Raw genomic sequence first — 20,783 nt, 5'->3', positions numbered from 1 at the left:
CCTCCGCAAGTTCGCGCCTTCCCTCCCCACCCAAATTTCTTCCTCTCAGGCCACGACCCCTCACCTTCGAGGCGGGTTCCTCAGCTGCACCGTCTCCATGGCGCCGCCGGCAGCCGCCCAGACTGCCTCAATGCTCCATCCTCCCTCCTCCGGGAGCCCGCCCCGCAAACCCTCCCACACTTCCGCTTTCCGCCCCTACCGGAAGCGGGAGGGGGGCCGGGCTGATTGGCGTGTGTCACGTGGTACTATGGCGCGCGGATGCAGAAGTCTCTCGGGCGGCCTCTGTTGGCGCAAGTGTTAGCGACACCCTCTCCTTGATTTGTCTTGGGACGGAATGCTTTAAGCCTGACTGCTTGAGGGAGTTCTCAATTTTTCAAATAGTAAGACTGTTAGCAAAGAATGGGCTTGATAAAAATTGAGTTCTTGCCAGGAGTGATGGCACACGCCTTTAATCTCAGCACTCAGAAGGCAGAGGCAGGGGGATCGCTGTGAGTTTGAGGCCAGCCTGGTCTACAAAGGGAGTTCAGGACAGCCAGGGCTACACAGAGAAACCGTGTCTCGAAAACCAAACCAAAACAAAAAATTTGAGTTCTTGTTAGGGCCAAAGGGAAAAGCCTCAAGCACTCTGTAAGCTAGGGAACATTAAAGAAAGCACCCAAATGTCTTGATCCATGATTGTGGAGGTTTTATTATAGATGAGAGACCAGCCAGAGTTATCTAGAAGTGTCCAGAGTAGAGAGAAAGAGCAGCCTGACCGTGGCCAGGAATATTTCTTTGGGGGGGGGGGGGGAGGCACAGAGAAAATAGCAGAGAGAGAATAGCGGGTGGGTGGGGAAGTGCTGTTAGCCCGGCGTGGTGGCTCAGGCCTTTAATCCCAACACTCAGGAGGCAGAGACAGGCGGGTCTGTGAGTTCGAGGCCAGGCCAGCCGGGTCTACAAAGGGAGTCCAGGACAGCGAGGGCTGTTACGCAGAGAAACCCTGTCTTGAAAAACCAAAAGAAGAAAAGAAAAAACTTGCTGTTATTAGCAGAACTGCGCTAGCCATAATCTGGAACAGCCTGAGAGCTAGCTAGCATAGTGGAGGAGGTGAGAAAGGCCAGGATGCCAAGCGTGGGGGCTTCGACATTCATAACAGATACATGATACTAGGCTCCCAAGGAGCCTGCAGGTTGCCTTGGCTTTGATATGCAATCACAGCCTTAAGTCTCCTTTGCCAATGGCAAGGAAAGATAATAGAGTGGCTCCTTTTGATAGACAGAAATTCCAGGTTCCAAAGTAATATTCCAATCACTCCAACAACATCCTTTTGTTTACCCTCTAAATATTCAACACAAGCTTGCTGGGGAGGGGGGAGGGGGGCTTCCTTTGGACCTGGCACACTCCAAAAAGGGGCAGACCCATTTGGTCCAAAATGACAGTCTAGGCTCTGCTCAAAGTGGACTGTAAAATAGTTGGCAAATAGACCAAAGCTCACTGATTTCTGTAGTTTCTTAACTGCCCCCTCACAGTCTCGTTTTTGTTTTTCCAGACAGGGTTTCTCTGTGTAGTCTTGGCTGTCCTGGACTCCAGACTGGGTTGGAACTCACAGCGATCTTCCTGCCTCTGCCTCCCTGAGTGCTGGGATTACAGACGTGAGACATCTCCACCCAGCTTTTATTATTTTTAGGAGTTTGAGGGTTTTATATTCTTAGTTTGCACATTGTTTGTAGGGATTCGTTTGATGCAGCATCTTACTATATATATCCCTAGCTGGCCTGGAACTCGCTATGTAGACTACATTGGCCTCAAATTCAGAGACCGGCCTGCCTCTGCCTCTATGCTGGGATTAAAGGTATATGCCATCACGCCTGGCTTCAATGGAAGATCCTGATTTATCTTTACTCACTCATTAAATAAATGTTGGGGTCCACAAGATGCCAGGTACCTTCCACCTACCTGAAATCCTATTCTTTACATCTTGGGTTTCAGCTCAATTATTACACTCATTTAGAGGCTTTCCTTGGCCTGCTCATGTCTGACAGCCTCCACGTGGTTATTTCCTATAACATCATTGTGTTTTCTTGGTTTTGTTTTAAAACAGAAGTTCATTTATGCTGAGCTCAGCTTCCCAAGTGATAGGGGCAGACCTGAGTGACCAAACCCTTCGAATTTTGTTGCTTCTATTTCTTTTATTTTTTTAAGCGCACTGTATTCTTTTGTGTGTATGATCTTTTTCATCATTCTCACTCTATAGACCAGGCAGTCCTCGAGGATGCGTTTTAAACCTTCCATAGGTTTGCATCACCCCGCCCTTGGCTTTCTTATATAGCATTAATCTCTTGACGAAAAGTGAGTCTCCTTTTGGTCACGGATGAATTGCTTCCAAGGCCCAAAGGACTGTGAACTCTACGAGGGATGGATGACAGTCTGTCTCCTACGGTGATTCGGCCACTGTTTGCAACCCCAAAAGAAGCACGGAGCGCCGCCCTCTTCAAAGCTGGTGGAACACAAGTTCCAGACTGAGCGCACGCAGAGGGACGTGTTTCTCAAAGGCCCCGCCTCCCACGCCTCTAGCTCCGCCTCTCCCTAGCCCCGCCCCTGGAGAACAATGAGCCAAGAGACCTAAGGGCTTGAAGCCCGAGCTTCCGCCCGCCCCTGGCTACCTAGCCCCACCCCGCCAGGCCCCGCCCCTCGAGGCCAGTCCGCAGCGGGTTTTAAAGGCACGCCGCCGTGGCTTCCGGGTGGAAGCTGTTGCGCACTACTTAGTTCGTCCGTGTTTACCGGCCCTCCCGGGGTATGGCCCCCAAAGTCGCGGACTCTGTGGAGCAGCTCCGCGCTGCCGGCAACCAGAACTTCCGTAATGGCCAGTACGGCGAGGCCTCGGCGCTGTACGAGCGCGCACTGCGGCTGCTGCAGGCGCGAGGTAGGAACCCGCCCCACGTTTTCCTCCGGGCCTGCGTCCTCCACCCACATCCCCGCACCGGGCCTCACGTTTGGCCCAGCCTTCTGGGCTTTCCTTTCCCTGGGTCCAACCGCCGCCGCAGCAGGCCCTCCCAGGGCTTGATCCCGCGCTTCCTTCCCGCCCGGGGCTACCTAGCCACGACCCTGTCTAGCCCCTCCCCCCGGCCTTAAGGGCACGCAGCCGCCGCTTCCGCCCGGAAGCTGTTGCGCACTACTCTGCGCGGAACGGAGGTGGTCCCTGTTTGCCGGCCTCCAGGGATGGCCCCCAAACTCTCAGACTCTGTGGAAGAGCTCCGCGCTGCCGGCAACCAGAGCTTCCGCAACGGCCAGTACGCGGAGGCTTCGGCGCTGTACGAGCGCGCGCTGCGACTGCTGCAGGCGCGAGGTAGGAACCCGCCCCTCATTTCCCCCTCCGGGCCTGCTGGCGTCCTGCACCCTCAACAAGCGCTCCGGGCCTCAAGTTGACCCCTTTCTTCTGGGTCTTTCTTTTCTCCGGGCCAGCCGCCGCACCAGCCCCTCCCGCATCTTCCCCACTTAAGCATCCTACGAGAAACTTGCTTAGCTCTTTTCTGCCTGCTTTTTAACTGCCCTATTGGCTTACAGCCTAAGTTACTCAGGCCTTGAGGATGTAGTGCACTCCTCCTCCCCACATGTATTCATCTGACAATTCTGTTGAGCACCTTTTGTATACTAGACTGAATATGCCCAGACAGGAGGGCCTTTCAAAGGTCGGACTTCGGGGGGGGGGGGGGGGGGGAGCGAGGAGAGGGGAGCGGGCAGTTGTCTTATGTTTGTGAATAAAGGAGACCTCTGAGATTAGAGTTCTTAAGACAAGGTAAATAAGATAGACTTGGATCCTTTAGACAGGAAAGACAACTTCTCAAGAGATCTTTGAGATGTCCGTCGGAAGTTCGGGGGTGTCTAATGCTTTAGGCACTGAGCACCTCAGGGGTAGGGAACCATCAGAAAGAATACATAGTCTAAGCAGCATGAGCTCTTAAGGAGAATGTTTAGGACATGAAATAGATAAAACCTTATGGTGTCGGGCTGGAGAGATGGCTCAGTGGTTAAGAGCACTGCCTGCTCATCCAAAGAACCTGGGTTCAATTCCCAGCACCCACATGACAGCTCACGACTGTCTGTAACTCTAAGATCTGACACCCTCACACCAATGCACATAAATTAAAATTAAATAAAATATTTAAAAAAATTAAATAAAACCTTACGGTGTCGGTGGATTAAGCCCTCCAAAGAGTCGAGGTCTTATCCCCTAATTGGAAGAGTTTTAAACTGAGGAATAGCTTATTATCAGCGCTCCTAGCCCTTTCCCCAAAATTCCAGAAGCGTTGGCTTGAGGACAGCCTTGAATCTCATTCTCATTTTCTTGACTAGCATTTGTTGAGTGTTTTTCTGTGTGCCAGATGCTGCCTTTGAGTATCTCCACTATGACCAAATCAATTAAGACACTTGGAGAAGACGAGTCCCAAAGAATTAATTGCCTAGCCGGGCGTGGTGGCGCACACCTTTGATCCCAGCACTCGGGAGGCAGAGGCAGGCGGATCGCTGTGAGTTTGAAGCCAGCCTGGTCTACAAAGTGAGTCCAGGATGGCCAAGGCTACACAGAGACACCCTGCCTCTAAAAACCAAAAAAAAAAAAAAAAAAAAAAAAAGAATTGCCTTAAGGATTGCACAGTGAAGATGGCAGACCAAGAATTTGAATATAGATTTTTCTGATTTCTGAGTCCCTGTGTGTGTGTGTGTGTGTGTGTGTGTGTGTGTGTGTGTGTGTTTTAACTTTAGTTTTTAGTCGTAGTCGTGGGTTGGGTGATGTGCCTGAGGTTGCGTGCCCCTGGAGCTGGAGTTTCTGGTGGTGTTTGCTGTCTGGTGTGGGTTCTAGGAACTAAGCTCTGGCTCTCTGCAAGATCGGTACATGCTTTGAACCCCTGAGCCCTCCTAGCAGTACAAAATTTTAATCTTTAGCTAGACTTTGTTGTAAGTCCCCAACTTTTTGTTTAAAGTTTTTATAGCTTTCACGACACACACACACACACACACACACACACGCTCCTCTGTGGGTGTCGGCTTCACATCATGAAGTTGCTGAAGTTGTTATTTCCCTCTTTCATCCTCATCCCCCTTCCCTGCATAACCTCAAACCCTGCTAGCCCAGAAAGGCTGTGCTTCTGTGTGGGTTTATTCTGAGACTCTTAGAATAGTTGCCCTGGTGTTTAAACTACTGATTGTCTGTGTGACTATATGGGTGATTCTCTTGCCTCTCAGACCAGTTTTCTTGGCCTTCAGAGGAGCACAGGGAAGCCTTGTAGCAAGTCTGAAAAGTGAGACCTTCCAATGTGGATGCACACAAGTGCCCAGAAGAGTTGAGTGGAGAGGTAGGGCCATCAACCAGGTTGAGATTCTGACCTTTCCGACACACCCCTCCTGCTTGTAAGCAGCTCTGTGCTTTGGCGACATGAGATGGATTACTGGTTTTGAGTTTGTACCTGTGCCTTATGGCAAGGATGTAATTTAACTGGTCCAAGAGAAAAAGCACAGGGGTATAAATATCTTATGTTTATTATTGTTAGTATTGAATGGAAGATATCAAGTGTTGACATGGTATCGTGCTTCCTGGAGCAAGTTGCAAGAGGATAGGCAAACACTTTAGCGGTGCCGCACCTTAGCTGTTAATGATGGACTCTAAAGTGGACAGGGCCTGAGGATTGTGCTGTCCTCCAGGGAGAGGGAGTACAGGGACAAGGATGAGGATGGATGGAGCTTAAGCCATTTCAAACGTAAAGTTGATGCCAGCCTGATGTATGTAGTAGCTCCCAGGCCAGTTAGGGCTACAGAGTGAGCCTGTGGAGGTGCCACCTGCTTTCCTAGTTCTCCGGGGGCTGGAGCAGGAAGGTTGTTGGAAGGTCAGGACTAGCCTTCTTCACATAGTAAAATAGAAATCCACCTGCCTCTGCCTCAGGAGTGCTGAGATTAAAGGCATATGCCACCATACCAGCAATTTGTTTTAAGTCTTTTAAAAAAAAAAAAAAAAAAAAAAAAAAACAGAAAGAAAGAAATGAAATGAAACTGTGTGAGATGGCCTGAATCCTGAAGCTCCAGCACTTTGGGAGACTGAGGTAGGAGACTTCCTAGTTCAAGGCCAACCTGAGATAGGTAGTGAGACCTGACACAAGAGGGTTGGGAGTGTGGGAACAACTAATTCTGGTAAAGTGGTGGATACTGAATATCATATAGTTTAATGTCTAAATGAAACCTTTTGGTAAAGCCTTTGAGCTATATACCTAGGAGTTACTTGATCAACAATAAATAACTGTTTTCTTATTTTCTTTCTTTCGCTCTTTTGGGGTGGTTTACGACCCATGCTAGTGAGTAAAATTTAGTTGAAAATGTCGTTTAAAATGAAAACTAGGGATTAAAAAAAGAAAGTACAACTTGAAGCATATGGGGATGGGAGTGCATCTAGAAGTTAAGGGAGAAATAATGAGGGCTAATACAATCAAAATAAATTTAATGGAATTCTGAAAGAATTAATTTTTAAAATTTTAATGAAAAGCGGGGGTCTACTGAGGTCCTAGGCCCCACAAGGTGAAAGGAGAGAACTGACTGCCCTCTGACCTTCATATGCATTCCTTCCATACACAGAAACAATACATTTTAAGAAATGAAAATGATTACAGTTAGAATGATAGATTTGAGCTTCTGTGACTGGGGATAAGCATTGACTTTAGAGAGATGACTAGTAACTATCCCAAGAAATATGTAGTTCCCATTTCTTGATTGAGTTGCCCATAGTCCCAGCACACCCAGCGCTGTTGCCGCTTCTCTGGTAGTCTTTTCTGACTTAACTAATGCCCTCTAGCTTGCATTTCCCTCCAGCTGCGGGTTGCTCCCTCTTCCTGGCATTTATTATTGTCCTTTTCCTTGGTTTGGTTTTTGTTTTTCCATTGAATCCCATGCCTTCTGTAGTGAAGTCAGCACAGACCCGGACAAGAACATGGCTTTGACTGCGGCAGAAGTCAGCTGCTTTACCTTCATCTTTTCATCTGATACCAAGTTCAGTGCTAAAATGAATAAATGAAGATGGGTGCTTAGTTCCCTGTGAATGCAGAGACCCCGACTTCCCAATTGCGTGATAAGAATGGTGAATGTGCTGTCTACCTGGTACATAGGCCTAGTTAGGCTGCAGTAGTTCCTGCTGCCTTTTCCCAAAGCCTAGAAAGCTCCAAGAGTGCATCCTTATGCCCTCTGACATCTGTTTCCCAGCTCATGATCTTGTTGTTCCTGCCTCCATCTGGGCAGGTTCTGCAGACCCTGAAGAAGAAAGTGTTCTGTACTCCAACCGGGCAGCGTGCTACTTGAAGGACGGGAACTGCACAGACTGCATCAAAGATTGTACTTCGTAAGTGGCCCGGGAGCCTCTGGAATGCCTGAGGGTTTCCACAGAGCAAGCCAGGTTTCTTCTTTGAAAGAGTCCCATGAGGAACAAGAATCAAACTGAATACAATGTGGAAACCTTTCATGTTTTATTCTTAATGGGTGTATCCTATGTCACAATGGATACAAGCCATGTGAGTGTAGGGATATTGAAAGAAGCAACATACCTCTCTCCAGAACAATGAGAAGATATGTAGGAGTTCCCACTTTGATTAGACTTTATGAATGTGATACAAGTTTACAATTAACTGTTTTCCAACGTCATTGTGAACATCCACAAACTCACACTGCAGAAAATCTGTCAGTACTAAGAATGTGAAAATTCTTGTTTGTCTTGGTTCACTTTTCAAATGTAGTATGACTCACACTATAGAAAAACTTGTGAATGCCGTCAGTGTGGTAAAGCTCGGCGTTCTTCCAGTTCTCTTCATATATGAAAAACATAGAAAAATGATGCTATAAATGTGAGCCATGTAATCAATGCTGATGCACCTCGATCTCTCTGGGGAAAAAAGAGTCCCACCATTTCTCTCTATGATGAATAGTAGAAAGTGTCACTAAATATCATCAGGCACTTAGAGTGACAGGCTCTCCTGGGACCTTTTCTTTGGAGTTTGGGCTCCCTGCTTCTGAGAGTGGGTGTGGGGTGGGAAGTTAGAAGTGGGCTTCAGAGCCTCTGTGACACTTGGATATGAGGCGAGACACAGTCACAGTGACTTGATTTGCTCAGTTGTTTCCCTGGGATGATGGTATGAGAGGTAAGAGGAAAGAAAAGAGGACAATAGATGTTAACAGATTGTCTAAAGAAGCAGAGATGCTTCTTTGATCCCGGTGTTCAGTAGGCAGAGGCAGGCAGATCTTTGAGATCAAGGCCAGCCTGTTCTGTATAGTGAGTTCCAGGCCAGCCAGGGCCAAATAGTGTCTCAAAAAAAAGGAAAGAAAAGACAGTCTGTCAGTTAGCAGTTGTACAGGACATTGAACAGTTTTTGATCTCATCCTCCTTCTGGCTAGCCTTTGGTCATCATTGCTAAACGAACATATGTCAGTCAACTATCTGGGTCCTTGTGACTGATCCTAGCTCAGATGCTGTTGCGTGCAGGGAGGAGCAGGGAGAGAGGCATGCTCACGGAGCCTGCGCTAGTCTTTTACCTTCCCCAGGGTATTCACTCTGATGGTGAATTGACCCTCTGTCCCCGGCAGGACTGAGCTGACCGAGACTGGCGTGATGAGTGGTTTGCCTGAAGTTCCGTGGCTAGTGGTAGCGTGGGTAGAATGCAGACTTGGTCCTAGGCTTGCTCATTACTTATGCTGGACCATGGTGTGGAAACATGGCTGCATGAAAGCTGTGAGGCCCTTGATGGTCATTTGGGGTGGGCGTAGAGGGTATAGAAGTTGACACAAGCGTATATACATTTCATTAGTTGTCCTCTGCCTTCTTTACCTACCCAGTTCAGTTTACGTTGAGAGTTAAACTATTGTAGAGATGGTGTCTCTCTCCAGCAATTAGTTCTGTTAGCTGACCGCTGCAGATGACTGTGCCTGAATCACTGCGCTGTTGGGGAGGCCTTTGCCCAGCAGACAGATGACATTTTTGCCTCCTGTTGTAGAGCACTGGCCTTGGTTCCCTTCAGCATCAAGCCCTTGCTGCGAAGAGCATCCGCATATGAAGCCCTGGAGAAGTACCCCCTGGCCTACGTCGACTATAAGACTGTGCTGCAGATTGATAACAGTGTGGCATCAGCCCTGGAAGGCATCAACAGGTGAGCATCTCCATGGAACCACGTCTCTTGATTGGCTTTGGCCCATTGCTTTGGTGGTTTTCTGAGCCCTGGTCCCTTTGACTATGTTTGAAAATCTGTGTGTGTGAGTTTGTATATACATGTGGGGGCCATGGGTTGATGTTGGGTGTCTTTTAACACTCTCAACCTCATTTTTTAAAAGTCTCTTATTGAACACAAAACACATTAATTTGGCTAAACTAACTAGCCAGCAACCTCCAGAGACCCTCCCTCCTATCTGTATCTCCAGGGTTATTACAGGCATACATGACAAATTTTATTCAAGTGTTTGGTATTCAGTATCAGGTCCTGATGCCCACATGGCAAGCATCTCTTTAGCTTCATTAACTTGAGAAAATCTTGTTTGTTTTCAAATAGGGTCTCACTATGTATCTTGGGCTGTCCTAGAACTTACTATGTAGACCAGGCTGGCCACAGAGACTTGGAAAACTTTTTTTTCCAACATAACATTTTTATTGATTCTCTGGGAATTTCACATCATGCGCCCTGATCACACTCACTTCCCAGTCCTTCCATGTCCACTAACCTCACAAAAAAGGGGGGGGGGGGGGGGGGGTGCACGCCTTTAATCCCAGCACTCAGGAAGCAGAGGCAGGCAGATCAGTGTAAGTTCGAGTCCAGACTGCTCTACAAAACCAGTCCAGGACAGCCAAGGCTACACAGAGAAACTTTGTCTTAGGAAAACAAACAAATATCCAATTTGTGTTATCTGTATAACACAATAGAGCATGGTCAGACTCTCAGTTCCCGGCCCTCCCACACCCCTGCCAGACGCCCTCAGTTATGGAGAGCTGCACTCAGCGTCCTTATCACACTTTCAACAGTTCTCTTCAGTGGCTTCCTGTCTAGGCTGTTACTTTTCAGGTGGACGGGATAGGGGTTGTCACAGAAAGCCTCCATGTCCCTCGTCCCTCGCCTCTCAACTGTCCATCTGCAGTCATCGATATCACAGCAGAAATAACCTCCATGCTCCTTACAGTCTGAGAAACACGGATCATGGGCCAACTTGGAAACTCTTTGTATATAAAGAGAATCTGCCGCTGTTTTACTAGAGCTCAGCAGTTATGAGTGCTCACTGCTTTGTAGGGTACGTGAGTTCGATTCCCAGCATACATTGGGCAGCTCACAACCACTGTAACTCTAGTTCTGAAGTACATCCATAGGCACTGGGACTCCAGTGGACAGACTCATGCATAAACATAATTAAAAATAGTAAAATAGATTTTTTTTAAGTCAGAGTTACTGAGACTGATGATTGGTTAGTGTCTACGTGTGCACGTTCATTCACAGACTAATAGTTATTGAGCGCTCTCTGAAGTGCTAGAGGTTAGCAAAATTGACAAGAGCTTCAGACCCCTCTTTATTCAGAATGCTCACTGCAAGTAAGAAACGTGAGAGCTAGACTGCTGCAGGATGGGATAGTGTAAGTCTGAAAAGGTCTTTCTGTCCTTATGGGCCATGGCTGATTTCTGTCTCATAGATACCCTTGTTTGTATAACTGATCATGATTCCCCTTCATGTGGGCTGCTAGGACGCCGTGCACCAAACTAATATTATGATCTGTGTTTGGTGTCTTGGTTGACTTGTCAACATCCAGTTTTCTCTTTGAGTCTTTGTCATTCACCAAAGGCTCCCAGTTGTGTGCTAGGCCTTACACAAGGGCCTGGGCTGCCGAGTGAGGTGTAAGTCCCTCTGTCCTTGCACAGCTCTTGGCCTCAGAGGGAGTACTAGTCAGTATTGCACAGGCTTAGTGTGGTCAGTGCAGTGTTACCTGTTACGAGAGCGGCTAGCAGAAGCCGCTCCAGATCAGCAGAACGGCACTCATCCAGCTGGGAAGAAGACAGAGCTTGTCATAGTGAAGTCATTAATAAAGCTGGGACAAGCAGTTCAGTGAGGTCAGAAGCAGGTGACAGGTCAGAAAGTAGTTAATGGAGTGAAGGAAGATGGGAATGTAGCTGGGATGGGTAGTAAGGGGTGTCCAGGAGAGTTTAATAGTGAGCAGGGTTAAGGGAGCTTTAATCTGGAGTCACTTGGAAGAAATGCTGTAGGCAGGAAAGAAAGATGTTGCCCAGATGAGCAAGGATAGGACCCAGAGCTTACATGGAAGGTTGGCTCAGTACTCTGTGACAGCAGAGAAGTGGGGATGATGGGACGGTATCCTAAGGTTTATGTTGTCCCACGGGTAGAGGAAACAGTCCATCACGGCAGGCAGCAGGAGCTCATGACAGCTCTTCGCATTGCCTGTGCGGTTAGGAAGCAGGGTGCTCAGTGCTGGTGCTCATCAAGTTGACAGTTGAGGGCTTGGTTGTTTGGTTTGGGGTTTTGTTTGTGTTTGTTTTTTCATGATGTTTTGCCTGCCTGTGTGCATGTGCGCTATGTACATCCCTGCTGCCCTGAGAGGTCAAAGGAGCATGTGAGATGCCCTGGGATTGGAATTACTGATGGGTATGAGCCACCATGTGGGTGCTGGGAACCAAACCTGAGTCCTCGACAAGGCTATCAAGTGTTCTTACACCGAGGTTCTCTCCAGCCCAGCAGTTATGAATAGCCCTCACAGCACGCAGGCAGGCAGGCTGTATTTAGGGTCTAAGGAAGGATGCTTTGAAGAACACTAGGGAGTAGGGCTAAGGAGAATTGGAATTGCCAGGCCAAACAGGAATACGGCCCCAAAGCCTAATGAGAGGCTGGGAATTTGTTGTAGTTTCAGCCTGTGTGGTTTTATTCTTGTAACATAGGATCATGGCTATAGGAGCTCTGTTCACTCGTGTAGCACATACTTGCTATGTCTTGAAGCCAGGTGATGGACTGGGTGCTGGAAATCTATTAATAGCATGGACATATGGGTAGAGAGCACTATTTTAAGTTGAAAATTAAATAAGCAGGATCTTTGTTTCTTTAGACAATCTATTAACATCTATTACCCTCTTTTCCTTCTCTTGCCTCATACCATCATTTCAGGAAAACAACTGAGCAAGTCACTGCAACTGTGTCTCGCCTCATGTGCCAAGTGTCACTGAGGCTCTGAAGTCTACTCCTAGCTTCCCACCCCACAGAAAGGATATGTGCATACGGATCAGGAGCTTGTTTGCTCGTTTGTTTTTGCAGTGCTGGGGAACAAACCTAGCACCTTGTACGCGAGGCAAACACTGTCACTGCGCCACACATCCAGCCCAAGGATCAGGAGTGGATGTAACACAAAATAAAAATGGAGAGAAGGCAGCGTAGCAGAGCTCACAGGCTGTATTAACCTGCAAGTGGGAACCTCTGAGGTTGAAAATCTGAACAGTGCAAATGACAAGTGTTTGCGTGCTTTATCAAGAAAATGAGTTGTTTTTTGTTTTTTTTTTTTAAATGAGATCCCTTCTTGGGGTGTGGTATGCAAAGTTTATCCTTAAGTAGCAGAGCACCTTAAAATTCACATGTGGCAACCATTGTGAGGGAAAGCATCCCATGGTGTTGGCTCTGAGGAAGAGTGGACGGGGAGCAGTTCCTTTGTTAGAGCCTGTGGGACATACAGACGGTGGTGGGGGTGGGAGGTACAGCCTCCCTGGGTGCGAGAGAGGGACAGCTTGACCTAGCCAGACACCTGAGATCCAGCCTTTCCTTCCAGAATAACCAGAGCTCTCATGGACTCGCTTGGGCCTGAGTGGCGCCTGAAGTTGCCCCCTATCCCTGTGGTACCTGTTTCAGCCCAGAAGAGATGGAATTCCTTGCCTTCAGGAAACCACACAGAGACACCTAAAAGCAAATCCAAAGAAACTGCACCTACAAAGAGCAGAGGTGAGCCGTGACTCTGTCTGAGAAGTTTAGAGTAGCCTTCTAAAAAGTGGCCTCATTTAGCTATTAGAAGATAAATGAAGTGAAAACATAAAATGGTCTCAACTTCTTACTGTCTCTTTGACTATACTGTGACATCATTGGTGTAAGGCCTAGGTGCTACAAGGTATATTAACCTCCTGGCTAGCACATAGGTACAAGTGCTAGCTCTCAATCTCTAGCAGTGCTTGGAGTGTGTTGCTTAGGATGTTTTTTATTACAAGAATAGAAACTTCCAACATGGCAAAATAATAAAGGAAATGTATTGGCTCATAATTATATATGCTGTGCCCCCCCCCAAAAAAAACCCATCCCACCCTTACTTACCCTTCAAATCACTAGTTATGTGAAAAGATAGTTCCCTCATATGCTTAGCTATATTTTCCCAGTATCCTGGTATAATTGGTCACAGACTCCTATGACCAGATGAGGCTTTGTAACTGCCTCAGCCCCGTCTCCCTGTGACCATCCACCCATGCCCATAACTAGAAAGCGACGCCTCCCTGAGCACATAGTCCTGGATGACTCTGGAAGGATGAATAAGAGCAAAGAGCAGAGCTCAGCAAGCATAGCAGGAGATGGCGTGCTGGGAAGCGCTCACTAATGCCCAGGAGAACATTCCAGGCCAGCAAGCAGGAATCAAGACAGGGACGTACAGAAGGGCCGGGGGATGAGGAAGTAAGCCTTAGAGCGTGGAAGAGGGCACTCAGTGCTCCTGTTGGCAGGAAGATGCTGGGTAGCCATGTGGGAACCTGGCTGGTGTGTGCCACTCTTGCTGTGAAGGCACTCGTGGAGTGCTAATGAATAGATGGCCGCCAGGTGCCTGCTGCTCATTGTGTTCTTTGTAGTCACCGAGCCATGTGTTACTGGCTCTGTGCTAAGCAGTGGAGCACAGAGGAAAGAACTTGGCCCATGGGGAGCTCCTGCTCTCGTGAGAAACTGAGTCATGGAAACAGTCTTTAAGAGCTACTGAGCAAGTGCCATGGGATTATTACTGTTTGGGAAGCTTAAGTTGAGTCAGGACAAGGCTCACACAAGGGACAGGTGATAAAAGTGATATCTTGAGCTGGACCTTAAAGGTGAGGTCATTAGGGAGGAAAACTAGAGGCAGAGGCTGTGGAAGGAGCTGAAGAAGGGACGTGTATGGCTAAACAGGCCTGGGGAGGACCGTTGCAGAGCAAGGCAAAGCGGAGTCCACCTACTGGACTGCTTCTAGGGCTCATGCTCCTCTGCACAGTACAGGATACTTTGTAATAGCAAAGCAGAGCTAGGAAGTACCCAGGTCAGCATGCACAGGAGAGGGGACAGATCCTTCCCGGGATTTTGGCAGTGAAAATATATCACCTACAGGTCCATGTATCAGCACACAAAACCTCAGGAGGAGAATGCTGAGGCAGAAAGCAACCAAGCCATAAAAGACTAGACCAAGTACTTGTTTCTTTATCTGAGGCTCCGTGACAAGTGCCTTGTAGATGTTATTGTAGCCATGGTGTAGTTTATATAGGGAGAAATAGTGAGCTTAGGGAAGAGGAAACACAGAATTAGAAATAATAGCCAGGCGTAGTGGCACACACCTTTAATCCCAGCACTTGAGAGGCAGAGGCAGGTGGATCACTGTGAGTTTGAAGCCAGCCTGGTCTACAAAGTGAGTCCGGGATAGCCAGGGCTACACAGAGAAACCCTGTCTCAAAAAAGACCAAAAAAGAAAAAAAAAAATAATAATAATAGTTTCCTTCAAAAACGGCTGGGCTCAGGAGGGTCTTAAACAGGGCTGAGTTGTCACACTGGTTTTATTCCCACAATTTTACCCTGGTTGTAAATATCAAGTGTTTTACCATGATAGTTTTTAAAGATTCAAAAGTGGTAGTGTAGGACCAAGCTGGGACAGTTTTGGAGCCACACAGTGAAGGACCTTGAAAACCCTGCAGTATGAAAGCTTGGGTTTCCCCTTGTTCTCTGCCTTCTTCCCTTCAGAGTTGGAGCAGAGCTGCAAGTAGCAGGTAAAAGTGACAGGCTCAAGCAAAACAGAACAAGCCCTGTTCTGGGGCCGCAGCCTTTCTTCATTAGATGTCTCTCATTAAGTTTGTAGGTGATTCTCCACTTTTTTGAGTGTTATTCTCAGATTTGATCCTAACAGCCCTTTGCACTGGGGAGGAAACTGAGGTACTGAAGTTAAATAGGTCATGCAGAGCACTCCAGCGACCCAGTGCCAGTACCACAAGGAAGCCTGGCTTGCTTTTTATCATATATGTAATATGCATGTATAAGCGTGGCTATAAGTCTCCATCCTCTTCTGATGAAAAACTTTAATTGACTGGAAGCCGTTAATTAGGGGCCTCAGTAGTCAGGAAGAATGCTCCGTAGCCGCCCAGTCAGTCCCTGGCTTGGAAGGGATGACACTAAAGAGATCGCACTGATCTCATTTGAGCACCTGATCCATGGTTTTTTCCTCTTCTGAATTTGTGTCTAGTGCCTTCTGCTGGGGATGTGGAGAGAGCCAAAGTTCTGAAGGAAGAAGGCAATGAGCTTGTAAAGAAGGGCAACCATAAGAAAGCTATTGAGAAGTACAGTGAAAGCCTCTTGTTTAGTAGCCTGGAATCTGCCACATACAGCAACAGGTATCTTCTGCGCAGCTGCTGGCCTCTGGGATTTCAGAACACGTGACTCTCCACAGGCTTTTCTGAAGGCTGGGGTGTAGCTCAGTGGGAGGATACTTGCCTACCATGGGCTCCAAGGCTGGGATGTAGCCCAGAGGGTACTTGCTGCCTACCACAGACTCCTGCTTATGGAGAGGTTTGGGTCCTCTCGGGTAGTCGTGTGCATTCCCCCTACCTCAGGCCTTCAAACAAGGTGTTGACAGTGGCAGCTCTCAAAGGGGTAGAGACGTAAAGAGATGCCAAACAGTGGTCTCCATTGTCCGAACTTTAAGCTTGTAATGTCAACAGTCTTCCTACCTTGCTGTCCATCCTGTGGCTGCTTTAATTCACCTGTTTCTGACAGTTCTGGCCTTGAGCCCAGTGAGTGGGATAACTATTGTCTGGCTGGGACAGGAGGGAGGAGTACATCCTGGCTGAGTGGGACCTGCAGCAGTAACTGCTGTTCGGAAGCACTGAGAGTGAGGACACAGGAGCCAGGGCACCATCCCTGTAGTGAGGACCCCTGCTCTATTCAGATGCTCGGAGGTATAGGTGACAAAGAGCTAGTGTTTAAAGTTGAGAAAATCAAGGTGCTGTCTAAGCTCTGACCAGCTATTAAATGGTAGTAGTAGAACTGGAATCTGGCACCTATGAAATCAGTTAGTTTATCGTCAGAAGCTTGCTACAAGTCAAGAGGCTGTGTCTGGTCCACACATTTGTTACCGCCGCCCACATGCATTTAGTACTCTAGTTAGAACGGGCTCTGTCTGGAGCAGGAGATGGCTGAGAGTAAAGAGCATTTGCTACTCATACTGAGGAGCCAGGTTTGACTCCCAGCACCACATTAAGCAGTTTACAGCCACCTACCTATAACTTCCATTCCTGGGAATCCACTGCCCTCTTCTGGACTCTGTGGGCACATGCACACGTGTGGTGCAAATAAACAACATGCAGGCACACATAAACAATATATCCTTTCAAAAAACCTTTGATCTGAAAGAAGTTCCTTGTTCCTTAAAAAGTTTTAAGATAAAGGTGCTTGTCATCCAAGTCTGGCAATCTGAGTTTTATACCCACAGCCCACATTTAATATAGGTGGAAAGAAAAACTGACCTTCACATGTGTGCCATGGCATGTGCATCCATATGAACATATCGTGTACACACATAGACAGTATTTTTTTAATTGAAGAAAACTTAAAAATAAAGCATGCTTCAGGTGTAGTGAGGAGATTTGGTCCCCTACTGAAACACTAGTGCAGGATCTAAGGCAACTTTCTGAAATCAACTAGTGTTTTCTTCAGTGAAAACAGTGGGAACAGTGTTCACAGGAGATGGTGTAAGTAGCCCACTCAGGTTTGGCTTTGCTTCTTAAGAGTTGAAAAGAAAACTTTCAGTTTTAAATTTTGGATAGAACTTAGGGTTTTCTGAGCTGGTTGGAGCAGGGCGCCTCCTTTGGCTAGTGACCTGTAAAGGAAGCCTCCAGCTCATTCGCTCTCTGTTGTGCCATCACCCTCTTCTTGCCCTACGCTCCTGACCTCGCTGCTGCTGCACACCTATGAGCGCATTCTAAATAGTAATAAGAATAATAGTAGTAGTAGTATTTTCTTTAAATACTGTTCTTTAATCAAATAGATCGGGACCTCACAGTTCTACTTTCCCTTCTGCTTGTTTTACTTCCCTTCCCACTTAAAATTTGGTCTTTCCCCTTGGGTGGGCGGGATGGGGTCTGCGGAGGAGGGTACAGAGCTAGGCATCACACTGAGGGCCTCGTGCGTGCTAGACAGGCACTCTGCCACTGACCTATACACCCAGCCTAGGTTAGATTTTCGTCTTGTGTTTGTCTTTAAGACGCGATAATGATCCCAGAGTTTGTCAGGCAAAAAATTAAAACAACATGAGCAGTTTGTTTATAATAAAGTGTGGGGAGAAAAGATGCCATTCAGTAAGTGATATTGGATTGATCAGGTAAGAGTTAATTACAGATTCTTCCTCTTAGCATTTTAAAATAAACTCTTAGAAGAGCACAATTTCAAATGCAAAACCAGAATAAATGCAGGACATACAAGCTGATTTCCATACAGTGTGGAAGGAAAAACCCACAGAAATTATTAAGGATAGATTGGATAACTTTGTTTTTATAATATTAAAATGCTTTATGAAAGATACTCAGCTTTTCATGTTTATAGCAACCAACATAAGTCCCTAGGTGTGATACCATGTAGGACCAGGAAAAATAATAATAATAAAGAAAATTCACTACCATTTTCTTCCATCTTAACAGCACTTGAAATCTGAGAGCCAGGTTTACTACAATCGTAGGAAAAGAACTCTTGGTGAGCTCGTCAGAGTGCCTGGCATTAGCAGTCAGGGTTTGAGCTGTTGGTATCTCTTGATCCAGCAGTCTTTTCCCGAGGGAGCTCACTGCAGCGTTCTCTACGTAATACCCTGGAAATAGTGAAAATGCATGCAGAGAGGAAATTGGTAAAACAAATGATGCCATAGCCAACTAGCAAGTACTCTGCATCCACTAAAAGCAGTGAGAGAAGATGAGTGGGCCGAATCTGACAGGCTTCCCTCTAGGGGCCTGTCTTTGAAGAAAAGGACCAGACTTGAATGATGAAGATGCACAGTGGGTATTTTCCACATTTTAGTATGAGACATTTCAAAGTATGGGAAGTTGGGGAAATGTAAGTACCTTGAACACCACCCATCTACCCACTTCTAGATTCTCCAGTGGCCATAGATGCTTGGCCCTATCTAGTGCTGAGCACAAGGTACCATCCCCAGCCCTTCCATCTTAATGTTGATGTGTCCAAAGTAACTGCTTACATTTTTACCTTCCACCCTGAAATGTAAGCATGCTTAATGTTAATTAGTATCTAATATTCATGCATTTGCTTTTTCTTAAAATGGGTATGTGTTTCATCTGTTGAAGGAAGGGTTTGGGAAACTTCTTTGTTTAAAGAACCTGATGGAGGGTGGTGAGTGACAAGACTCTGCAAGGTCAGGCTATGGGTTCCTGCAGACTCGATGGTTTAAACCCCAGCTCTGCCCCTCACTAGTACTAGCTTCTTGGGCAAGTTCCCTGACTCCAGAGCCAGCTTTGAAAAGTGTCTCATAGCCTTTGCATCTGCAGAAAAGGGTAGGGGGCTGGAGAAATGGCTCCTCAGTTAAGAGCACTGGCCTGGTTTCAGTTCTCAGCACCCATATGATGGCTCACAGCCACCTGTAACCCCATCTTCAGAGGGTCCAATGCCTTCTGGACTCCGTGGGCATCAGCACACATGTGGCAGCCACATGCACACAGGGCTAGAACTGAGGATTGAAGGTAGAAAGCAACAGCACAGAATAGGAGTTTAGCATATCAGGTCTTTCCCCAGTTGCCTGCAGTTTGCTTGAGGGAATCCACGAGTGACTGAGGTGTGTGGTCTTTGTGCGTAGAGCGCTCTGCCATCTGGTCCTGAAGCAGTACAAGGAGGCAGTAAAGGACTGCACAGAAGCCCTCAAGCTGGATGGGAAGAATGTAAAGGCGTTTTACAGACGGGCCCAAGCCTACAAGGCGCTCAAGGTAAAGGACTCGCCACCCAGAGACCTAATGGCAGGGCCATGCCGGCGCTCGGTGTGTTCCAGGCCCTGGGATTGCCGCATGCTGGGGTTTGGAAACATTCTTCTGCCTCAGCAGCGTCCCCATTCCAGCTGGTTCTCAATTCCTCTAGGTCCCTTCCCCAGCTCTTCTTTTCTCTCCATAGGACTATAAATCCAGCCTTGCGGATATTAGCAGCCTCCTACAGATTGAACCCAGGAACGGCCCTGCACAGAAGTTACGGCAGGAAGTGAACCAGAGTATGAACTAAAACCCCAGGGCAACAGGAACCCTCCACCTGACCTTCCCAGAGAAGCTAGGGCCTTCCCCTGCATCTGCCCCCAATACCCAGCATGCCCCCAAGGGAGCGCAAAAGCAACCCCACTTTAACTCCTTGGAGAGATAGCAGCCTTTCACCTGAGAAGCTTCGCTTGTTCAAATTAAGTCCATTATAGACAAGCACAGGGCATTTTTTTCAGAAAGGTCCCCCCTAAAGTTAAAGTGTGAAGCTACATCCCTGGCCTCATCGGTTTGCTTCAGCCTGGCCTTTGTCAACAAAGTACTTGGCAGTTGCCCCTGATGCAGGTGTGCCGCAGACTAAGTGTCCTGTGGCTTCTCCAGACACCAGGCCTGTGCAGTTAATCTGAGCTGGGAGAGTGGTGTTGACAGGCTAAAAGTGCTGGTTTATGTACACCCAGAGCAGCCTGTTGAGCTGGTTCTCCAAGGCTGCCATCTCCCCAAGGGTACAGCTGCTGTCTGCACCCTGTCCTTGGCACAGTGTCCTGTGTTGAGTCCCAGTGCCTTTAGTCCAGGCCCTTTGTGGGAAGGCAGAGCCTGACCCTTGGAGGCTTTGCTGTATGGAGCTACCTACACTGTTTAAAGAGTCCATATTCCTCCTGGGATGGGGAGAGACCTTGAGATTAGTGTCCTTCCAGTCTGAGCAGGAACTTGCCTTTCCCCCAACAGCAGCCCCTGAGGCTTCTTTTTCTTTTGTTAATATGTTGAAGTTAATTAAACTGATTTTATTGAATTGTGTGTTGCTGTTGCATTAAAAGGTTTTCTTCTGTACATCTGGCTCTTGTGCATTATTTTGTCTTCTCAGGCTTGCACCTGAAACTCAGTAGTGGTAACAAAACGGAAAACAAAGACAAGCTAGATCTTAAACATACTTTTGCACTGCTGAATTTCAAACCTGTAAAAGAAATGGTAATTTTTAAATGTTATGTTTCCTGAACAAGATATAGAATGGTCTGGGGAAAAAAAAAAAACAGCCATTGGCTCTTAGACATTCATCTGTTTATTGAGCAAATTTTCTGAACAGCCCAGGCATTGTGTATAGTCCAAGAAAAATGGGATACCTAGATATGGTCCCTGCTCTCAGGAGTGGCCCTGTGAGAAGACAAGCTAGTCAGATACTAAGTCTGAAGCAGCCACCCAGCAGTCAACTGTCTTACCTGCCTCAGTGAAGAGGTTTGCACAGTGGAAGGGTAATGCCCTCCGGAAAGGAGAGCTTGAACTGAGTTGAGAAGAGAAAGCTAAGAGCTGGGGATTTATCTCA

The 20,783-nt window shown here is 47.3% G+C and overlaps 2 protein-coding genes across 3 annotated transcripts in view; one reads left to right on the top strand and one right to left on the bottom strand.

Moving 5' to 3' along the window:
* Positions 1 to 214, bottom strand: part of Stk4 (serine/threonine kinase 4) — an 83,744-nt gene extending 83,530 nt beyond the window's left edge. Inside the window, exon 1 of the mRNA XM_051143734.1 lies at positions 65 to 214. Within this exon, the coding sequence (XP_050999691.1) occupies positions 65 to 99 (35 nt within the window). The 5' untranslated portion in view covers positions 100 to 214. The remainder of the gene's footprint in view (positions 1 to 64) is intronic.
* A 2,445-nt stretch (positions 215 to 2,659) lies between these two features.
* Positions 2,660 to 20,313, top strand: Tomm34 (translocase of outer mitochondrial membrane 34). Of its 2 annotated transcripts, none has more exons than XM_051143743.1 (7): positions 2,660 to 2,902; positions 7,255 to 7,354; positions 8,997 to 9,149; positions 12,799 to 12,968; positions 15,475 to 15,622; positions 19,084 to 19,210; positions 19,392 to 20,312. In XM_051143743.1, the coding sequence occupies exons 1-7, from the start codon at positions 2,776 to 2,778 to the stop codon at positions 19,494 to 19,496; spliced, it is 930 nt and encodes a 309-aa protein (XP_050999700.1). In that variant the 5' UTR covers positions 2,660 to 2,775; the 3' UTR covers positions 19,497 to 20,312. The 2 variants fall into 2 exon arrangements, with proteins under 2 accessions (XP_050999700.1, XP_050999701.1); XM_051143744.1 differs by lacking the exon at positions 2,660 to 2,902 and adding an exon at positions 2,920 to 3,325 and having other exon boundaries at positions 19,392 to 20,313.
* The last annotated feature ends 470 nt before the right edge of the window (positions 20,314 to 20,783 follow it).

This window comes from Acomys russatus, chromosome 4 (assembly GCF_903995435.1).
Source record: "Acomys russatus chromosome 4, mAcoRus1.1, whole genome shotgun sequence".
NCBI lineage: Eukaryota > Metazoa > Chordata > Mammalia > Rodentia > Muridae > Acomys > Acomys russatus.
The sequence above is the reverse complement of the archived record's forward strand: the minus strand, read 5'-3'. Positions and strand labels throughout refer to the sequence as shown.